Genomic DNA, 9,424 nt, shown 5'->3' with positions numbered 1-9,424 from the left:
TTGGTGGGCAAAGGCTCAACCACCAAAAGTGTTCTTATTGAATCAAGGAACAATTCAGTAACTAGAACCAAGAGACCATAAAGGATGTGATGGAGTACATGGAGCAATAAAGCTGGAGATATATGAAGGAGCCAGTCCATTTAAAGCCTTATAGGTAAGAAGGAGGAGCATTTCTTTTTATGTATGCATTTACTGTGCCAATTAAATGAAAAACATTATTAAAAGGTCATTTAACATTTCTTTTTCTCTGTGATATCCAACATTGTTTTTCATCATGACATGACTTCATAAATCTGAACACAGTAAACTAAAATGAAGTCATTTCCAGTAAACACTATATGGTGTCCTGACTCTGTGAAATACTTTTTCATACAAGAACACATGGTCTGTCACACACTGAGCAGCAGGAGCTGCAGACTAGAACAACAGGTTTGTGACCTGGAGCATAACAAAACAAAACAAAAGAAAATTATCTGAGTTTGCTTGCAGTGAAAATTTTTGACAATTAAATGTGAAAAAATATATGTGGGGATTTTTATGGTTTTATGAAACTGGGCCACAAATATTTTGATATTAGTAAAAATGTTTACAGCTATTCTGACTGTACCATAACATATTGCAACTGTGGTCATTGTTGCAATTAGCCCCCTGCTGTATGTTGATGTATGTCAAATGGTTGCTTTATTATTTAGTCTTTGGATCCCCCTTAACTTCCACAAAGTGGTCTCCTCTCTTCCTTGGGTCCTCACAACATGAATAATAATAAAACAAACAGCTATTTAAAATCACACTGATTATTACTGGATCTCCCTTCATTAAAAAACCGCTGCCTATTATTCTACTCCTTTTCCTTTGCTTTGATTGGCTCCAAACTAGTTGTGAAAATCATTCTCAGATCATCCTCATAGATACACACCTTAAACTGAGCTCAAGGTGATCACAGAGAAACTTTCAGCAGATAAATGAGAAAACAGCCTTCCTATGTCAAATGTTGCACATACATCATTCTGTACAGAGAAGCTCAAATATCCAAGTGAAGTAACTATAAGAAAATACATTTGGACTATAAGTGTCCAGTAAATTGCAGTTTCTAAATCAACCCACAGGGGATACTGTTGTTCCTGAGTACTGTTTTTTTTTTTTTTGCAGGCTCTTTGTGTTTAATTAACTGACATGTAGTGATATTTCAGCTGCTATAAATTACAGTATTATGTTTATTAATTGATATTCACTCAATTGCGGTAAAGAAAGGAAATACAAGCTGGCCAAAGACAAATGTCTTGAAAATAAGAGTTATGCAAAACATGTGTAGACCAATGTTGGGATATGAGGACACTTTGACCTCCTCTCTGATTTCATCTTCTGTTATAAATGAACAATAAGAGAGAAGACATGGTTGACTGATTGGATGGATTGTTATGGTTAGTTGTCAAGCAAAAAGGAAACAATATTAAGTTCTTACTAGTAGGACCACATAATCTGAACATTCCCATCTTGAATTATGCAACAGAGCACTGGGCAAATTATATTTTCGGGCCCTCAGTGTGACACAGGCTGGTTAGGTGAAAGAGCAGTTCTTTCCTCTCATATGGTCCCACATATTCCACATAGAGAGACCAATTACTAGAGGGAAACAAATGTTAATGAGGCACTTGACATTTAACTCCACAACACTGCTACTTTGCACCCCGCTGCTGTGTGGAATAACTGTGAGCTCTACAGGAAAGACTGGCAGCCTCGTAGAGAGGAGAGCGACTGCATCAGACACAGTTCTGCTGTCTGAGAAAACTCACACCCTGACGAAAACTCAAGCATTTATCCTGGAGGGCCCCTACTTCTGGGTATACTGCATGTTATCCTGTGTTCTTGTGTATTTGGTGTTGGAAAGAAGTGAGTTCTTGAAGCATTTGTTTGGAGCTCAATAAGACGTCATTCATGTTTTATACTTCACATCCAGTTGAAACTCATTACCGTATTACATGTGAATTGTTGTGCATTTAGGGTCATTGCTCACCACTGTCATACTGGAAATCTGCACAATGCACATGGCTGTATACTGAAACATCCAAAAGTTACATTTGATTAAAAAATATAATACAAAAACTACAACATGTTGGAAAAGAGGCACTGCCAGATGCAAATAATAAGAAGCAAAATAATGTGATAGACTGTAAATGCATATTCATTTAAAAGCAGTTTAGTTTGTTCTTAAGAATATCATTAAATAAACCCATAAATGTATAATGAATAAATGTATATCCAAGGGTTTGTCTATTATTGAATTCCAAACAGGAAAATTAATTAAAGTCATGAAAAACAACCCTGCCTACTCTCTTGAGAGCTTCCTTATTACGGTCTAATGACTTTTCATGTTGCTTTCTGGTGTTAGGAGAAAACAAGTGTTTTTTTCATGTCAGTATATCAAACAATCTATTAACTATTCACACCTAATTCTGATTTGGGCTTTCAGAAAACTGTGTTTCATGTTCCACCTTGGAACATTAGCTCCTGTATTATCTCAGGTAGGCGAGTAGAGACTCAAGAGATGAAGGTCACACCACATGTTGCCTTTAACTGCTGGGGGCAGAACCACAGCTAATTATTTGAAGGAGGGAACCTATTGAAGCCTTCCTCCTCATCTTTGCCATTAATCTCCCTTCATTTGATACTGTAAGTTGGTGCAGAGGACTCTGTTGAAGACAAGAGGACCTTCATTCCAGGAGCCCAACGGTTGCTGTCGGTGAGTGATGTTGTGAATTATTATGAGTTAGGATAAATCTTTGTACAGATACTTTTTAAATCTAATTTTGCAAGAAAATGAAACTTTATCAGACCTCATATCTCTACATATCTGAGCGTGTGTGTGTGTGTGCTGGCAGCATATTTGACAGGTGTGAATTATATTGTATAATACGTAGAAATTATTACTATTGATCATGTTTTCTAATTAGCTTCACACTGACAAAATAAATAAATAGAGAATTTTATTGTTGACTGATGATACTTTTCATGTACTGCCCTCTATGGGGTTAAACAAGATTAATCTTTCGCATCAGTCTGTGTCAGCAGTGGGGCGATAGCATTGATAGCAACTCTCTACATCTGCAGTTTATCACACACATATTCTGCAAAATGTTAATGTTAGGTGTATTTACATTCTCAGTTAGTGGATGCTTCCCCCCAGGGAAGCTGCTCTGCCTCCTCTGCTCTCCTCCTTTGAGACCTTCCCTGTGCCACTAGCAGCTGAGACCCAGGGAGCAGAATTAACAAGCAAATTGAAACAGTCTCTAACCATGGCACAGATACCTTTAATAATTTGTCACCCACTGTGTACACTTGTGTGCACTTTAGAAGTGTAATTATGATTTCTTTTCTTTCCACTTGATGTCTTTATTAGCGATGCATACTGTTATTTCTTATCTAATAACTCAACATGTGATGCTTTGCTGCAGACTGGCTGACTTCAGTGAGAAGGGGCAGCATGTCTAATAACATGGCCAAGATTGCAGATGCTCGAAAGACAGTAGAACAATTGAAACTGGAGGTCAACATAGAGAGGATGATGGTGAGTCAGCACATTATGGAAGTACAAAGCCAAATAAATAACTATGGAAAATATATCGCTTTAGATTGTCAATTGTGTGAACATGTCTTATGTTTCATATAGAGTATTAAAGTCAAAATAAAATTTTTAAAAAATCACAATCACAATTTTGAACAATCAACCACTCCAAATAAAACTTAATTTACAAAAGTGATAATTGACATTTTTGACTGATACATCCTTGCATTACCTCTCACTCTAATTTCCTGTTTCAAGAGGAAATACATCAAATTAAGGAAGCAAGGTGTGCTTTATGATTTGATTTAACGGTCTTTTTCCCCTCCCCTTTTTGACACACACTAACACCACTTTTTTGCACAGGTATCCAAAGCAGCAGCTGATTTGATGGCCTACTGCGAAGCTCATGCCAAAGAGGACCCCCTGGTGACCCCAGTACCTTCCTCTGAGAACCCGTTTAGAGAGAAGAAATTATTCTGTGTAATACTATAACCCTCACATGTACATCTACACATTAACACTTCAATGTCAGCTTTAATGACATACACTATAAGAAAACCTTTTTTACAACATTCAGTTTTGTTTGTAACTTATGTAGCTCTTTGGCGACTAGCTTAGGCAATAAAGACTTTTGGGTGCAAAGTTCATTTAACTAGGCCAACGCTGCTGCCTCTCCTTGTGCACACAGTTTGTATCTGAGCTTATATATTAACTCAATTGAATACCTTAGTTGTCACGTGTGTTTATATCTTAGCATTAATGTTTTTAGTTATTTTTAGGTCTGAAAAATTAAATTATATTGTTCAGTTTTCTGTGTACAGTCAGACTGAGTAAATACATGTATATTTGCTCATCATATTTACACAGCGTGGAACATATGCTGACACATTTAAGATGACATGGACAAGGACATGTGTTGAAGTAAATCTTTTTGTTTTAATTAATACCTGAATAAACAACACGATAGTCATATTTGTTTATCTGCCTGGATATCACTGCTGTTTCCCAGGAGGATCTCCCTTGGTCACAGAAACCAATGCAAATATTGGGCGGGGCCTTTGTGATGATGTCAATACAGGTTAGAGGTTGTAGAGACAACAGGTGTGCACAGACCTGTTTACACAGACCAGGGTGCTCTCACACTCTGACACCTGCCAAGATTCACAGAACTCCCGAGCCTTTGGGAATTAGCAGCAGAAAATAAGGTATGTACCTTTCTGTTGGACATCAGATATAACTGTGGTAGGAAAAGCTTATTTTCCACATTTAACATCTTTGAAGGAACTGCAACAGCTTAAGCAGAAACTATGCTGAAGTGGCACTTACAGGTTGCTTTTTTATCATCTGAATGTTAATTGTTCTGAAATGCTTTATTTCTGAATCTATGGAACTGTACATTATGATATGTCATGTGGCCATCTTGGTTATTTTTGTCTAGAAAGGTGCAATCAATCAATATTAGGTGAAAACTACATCATACATACAGGCCAGTGCCTTGTGACATTTTATAAGGAAATTTGTGAAGTGTGTTAGAAGTGTCAGAGGAAGAAACAAATGTCTAGTTGCTTCAATCAAACAGTCAAACAGGGCCGGGCAAGAAAAACTCGTCTGACTGAACACACGGATGTTAAACACACCTGTGCCTCACACCCACCGACACAGTGTGGAAGAAACTTTAAAAGCAACGATTTAGAGACGTAGATGAAAAAAGCCTGAAGCTAGTTCACATGAGTTCAATGACACCATTATATAATGAATGTTTTATTGCTCAGCTTTGCACTTTTTTAATCACCAACTTTAAAGTGAGGGTTAACAGTTTTGCTAAAACTGAGACACAAAATGCTTAATGGACTTAAGCAGCCAACCTGCTCATTCACCAAACAACCCAGATGATTTGAATTCCATTTTTGCAAGACAAATGAGCAGCTGTCGTCTCGATCAAAGGGCATATTCTGCCCCAATCAGATAAAATGCAGGATATAGTATCAAGTAATAAATGTTTCTTCATTTCCTTGTGTGGTAGATGTTTGCGGGACACTACCTCTCATTTAGCGTGATGAATATGACATGAATGCATGTCATGCAAATGCATGGTCCTGAAATAAACTTTAATGTAAGAGGAATCCAGCTAATTTGGCTGCATATCAATCAATGTATGAAATAACTGTGAATTAACATTCCTTAACTGATCTATTAAGTGAACTAATCACATAAAGTCATAGTGACTTGATCATTTGTTAATGGTCAGCAATAGGAATTCATGATACATCCTGCATTCATTCATGCATTAAATCATCATGAGTGATGCATTATTTAAGCATTAAGTTTATGATTTGTATCCCTATTATAAAGAGTTACTGAAAATACTTGATTAAGTTTATAATCTGAGATGGAAATTAATTTGCAGCGTGGCCACCAAAGTTTACATGCACCATAAAAACATATACAATAAGAAAGAGAGAAACAAGCAATAATTTTTTAAAGTTTCTTCAATTAGCTACATTTTATAAATTCTCAGTTGAAGGAGAGCAAATTGAACCTACAGCATACAAAAATTTAAAAATTACTTATCTCTGATAAAACAAAATTAAGGCAAAATTTCAGATATATATGCCATATTAACACTCACTCTTAAAATCTGTGTGGGAATGTGATTTGGAGGGATCATTTACTCCAGAAGAATGGTCTGAAATGTGTGAGGGGGTTTTCTCTAAATGCACTTCTATCAGTGTGCATGAGCAAAATTTCAAATGGTTTCATAGAACATATCTTACTCCAGTCCGCCTCCAGAAAACATTCTCTAGTACCTCACACCTTTGTTACAGATGTAAATCTCACAGAGACACTTTAATTCATCTGCTTTGGTCCTGGGACATATTGGAGATACAAACAGTACAGTTTTGTTATTTGAGGTGTTTTTGGAAAACTGTTTTTAATGACTCCAGCACTGTATTTGTTCAAATCTACCCCTGAAACTATTCTTAATGCAAACTTAATATGTTAAATATTTTTTCATTTGTGGCTAAGAAATGTATTTTACTTGTATGGTCTACATCACATAGTCCCTCTGTTAAAATGTGGCTGGGTGTATCATGTTCTGTATATTGTTGGTATTTCTTTGAAATTAAATTATAAAATACTATAAAAAATAAAGTTTCAAAAAAGAGAAAAAAGTAACTATATGATGGTGTTAACTTGCAATAATCTTCATATGCAAACTACAGACACACCCTGACTGTAGGTGTCATGTGTTTTTTCATTTAACCTACACTTGATTGCTTGTAATCATTGTATGGCACGTCATAAAATAAAGCTATGTGCCTGCATTTTAACCTCAAAGTTGAGTCAGTTCACATTCAAAGGAATAAAAGCATTTAGCTGAAATAATACTCATTTTGTTTCTCTAAAATGTATGAATATTATTGATTATTAAGGTCGATTTCTTATGTTTTTAGGCTCAACGATGGCCAACTTTGGAGGACATGCCATCCCTGGCACTTTTTTCCTGTTCTATGGCTTTTGGCTGGTAGTGAAACACACTCTACAACACTACTGGAGGACAAATCAGCCTAAAGGAAGACAGATTCTACCCCCTGTCTTTAAAAAAATGGAGTACATTGAGGGAGGATTAAAAATCTTCGCTGCATTTGTTGGTCAGTCTTCTTCTCAATCATCTCCATCACTGAAACCGTTTTAAGTTGTTCTTGCCTTATCTCATCTGTCTGATGTTGTCGTGTCCCAGGTATTATGGTTGAACAGTTTGTGGTGGATGGGCCACATGCCCGTCTCTATGATGCACAAAACAATTCGTGGGTCAAGCTGATGAATTGGCAGCACGGCACCATGTATCTGTTCTTCGGGATCTCTGGAATAGCATTGGTTGCCAGTACGACTTCCAAAGCGGTGCCAATTGGCGTTGACCGTCTTGCTCTCTCATTGGCTCTTTTTGTTGAAGGTAAGCTGTATAGGAAGCAAAGTTTCAGTGATTTTTTTTTTTCTTTATAGGTGACATCACATGTGTATTGCTGATGTGTATTTAATTGATATGTTTTGTTTTTGACTCTCCTGTATCATGCAGGGTTTCTATTCTATTTCCATGTGCATAGTCGGCCCCCGCTGGATGCTCATATCCACTCCCTGCTACTAGTGGCAGTGTTTGGTGGATCAGCCAGCACCATGCTGGAGGTGTTCATGAGAGACCACATTGTTTTGGAGCTACTCAGGGCATGCATGTTCATCTTGCAGGGCTCATGGTTCTACCAGGTAATTAGCAAAATGTAATGCTTAGCACCATAACAGCAAGTTTCAGTCTATTTATCATAAACTCTGTATACAATATTTTTTTCCTTGTTCTATACAGTCAATTTATGTCATTAATGTCAATAAGCAGTTCTAGTATCAAATTGGTTTCATAGAGACTTAAAAATTGCTTTGAAAAAGAGGAAGGTTTGAGTCTTTGTTTTTGTGAACACTTCCTTTATCATACTTTCTATCTTTTCAGATTGGATTTGTACTTTACCCATTAAGCGGACCAGAGTGGGATTTGAACTTGCATAGCAACATCATGTTCGTCACTATGTGCTTCTGCTGGCATTTAGCTGTGGCCCTGCTTCTAGTCGCCTGCACCTTTGCTTTTGTTATGTTGTAAGTATCCCTTCAATTACAGTTATTGAATGTACCGTAGCTATATGTTTACACAGAACATGGTAAACAGATCATAAACACTGGGCATACAAAAAAGTGAGCCTGAATTAATATTATGTTGTCATGTTGTCCACCTGTTCACTTTCATGATACCTACATGAGCAGTAAATTCAACTGAACTGATTTTTAAAAACAGACACTTTACATTTATTGTAAAAGGCCACAAAGGGCTGAATATTTCAGCTAATTTTAGCCTGTATGTTCTGTGCTTATGACTTATTGTACAGAAGAAACAATTGGTGATCACAACATATTCTAGGTACTGGAGGTTGGAACCACAATGGACTGTTAATAATGATTAACTAAAAAGAAAATTATGAGAAGAAATTAATGAGAATTCACAAGATCACCAGCCTCCTTCATACAGCACGTCAAACTATTTGACAATAGGTGTGTAAAGCTTTAAGTTATAACAAATTTAAGTTTTAGCTGAACTTTCTGAACTACACACTTGCTCGCCAGTGATGACCTGCATTTAAAAGTACCCTGTGAAGTTTTTATAGTCAACAAACATGGTTTTGTTTACGTTCAACATTTTTCACCAAAATGCACTATATCTTTCAAGCCTGCTGAAAATGTTTGAGTATTAAAATATTTAGTAGGCCTTTGCCCTTTCTTTGAAACTTGCATTATTTACATCTGCCTGCTATCCTTTTCTCCCTTCTTTTGGTTCATTGCAACCTTTTAAAACCCTCAGCAGTCAGCAGAAATGTGTCTGCTGACTACTGAAAGTGTATCAGGTTACCCTCAAACTTGCTTGTGCAGCCTCATGCACATATTGGTAGAACATGAGCACTAACAGTGGTCAAAACGAAGGACTGCATTCGGATATTTTTGGACATTTTAGATATTTTGCTTTCCTTGTAAGATATTGCTCGTAGGAACGCTTATTGAATGATCATTTTAACAATTCGTTAACTTTGACTAGGCGAAGACAGAAAGCCAACTGTGGATGTGTAATCTTTGTTATTCATATTTTTCTTGTTCCAATAGCGCAGTGAAGCGACTCTCGGGGAAGGGACGGGACATAGAGATTGGAATGCGAAACACATCCTCCAGTGCAAACTCCCAGAAAGCTTTGCTTGAAGAGTCGGATGAAGAGTGAATCCTTGGTTGTGATTCTTTGCAAATTTAACAATGATTTGATAACTGTCTTTG

General features: G+C 36.8%; 2 protein-coding genes across 2 annotated transcripts; both read left to right on the top strand.

The window, feature by feature from the left end:
• Window positions 1-2,645: 2,645 nt before the first annotated feature.
• On the top strand, window positions 2,646-4,335 carry gng8 (guanine nucleotide binding protein (G protein), gamma 8). Its single transcript, XM_067607087.1, has 3 exons — window positions 2,646-2,740; window positions 3,453-3,565; window positions 3,926-4,335. The coding sequence occupies exons 2-3, from the start codon at window positions 3,482-3,484 to the stop codon at window positions 4,052-4,054; spliced, it is 213 nt and encodes a 70-aa protein (XP_067463188.1). The 5' UTR covers window positions 2,646-2,740; window positions 3,453-3,481; the 3' UTR covers window positions 4,055-4,335.
• A 290-nt stretch (window positions 4,336-4,625) lies between these two features.
• On the top strand, window positions 4,626-9,420 carry tmem45b (transmembrane protein 45B). Its single transcript, XM_067608027.1, has 6 exons — window positions 4,626-4,767; window positions 7,018-7,215; window positions 7,305-7,517; window positions 7,641-7,825; window positions 8,064-8,206; window positions 9,260-9,420. Exons 2-6 carry the CDS (start codon window positions 7,026-7,028, stop codon window positions 9,369-9,371), a joined length of 843 nt encoding a protein of 280 aa, XP_067464128.1. The 5' UTR covers window positions 4,626-4,767; window positions 7,018-7,025; the 3' UTR covers window positions 9,372-9,420.
• Window positions 9,421-9,424: the final 4 nt, after the last annotated feature.

This window comes from Thunnus thynnus, chromosome 13, assembly GCF_963924715.1.
Source record: "Thunnus thynnus chromosome 13, fThuThy2.1, whole genome shotgun sequence".
NCBI lineage: Eukaryota > Metazoa > Chordata > Actinopteri > Scombriformes > Scombridae > Thunnus > Thunnus thynnus.
Note: the sequence above shows the minus strand (reverse complement) of the source record. Positions and strands in the feature narration are given on the sequence as shown.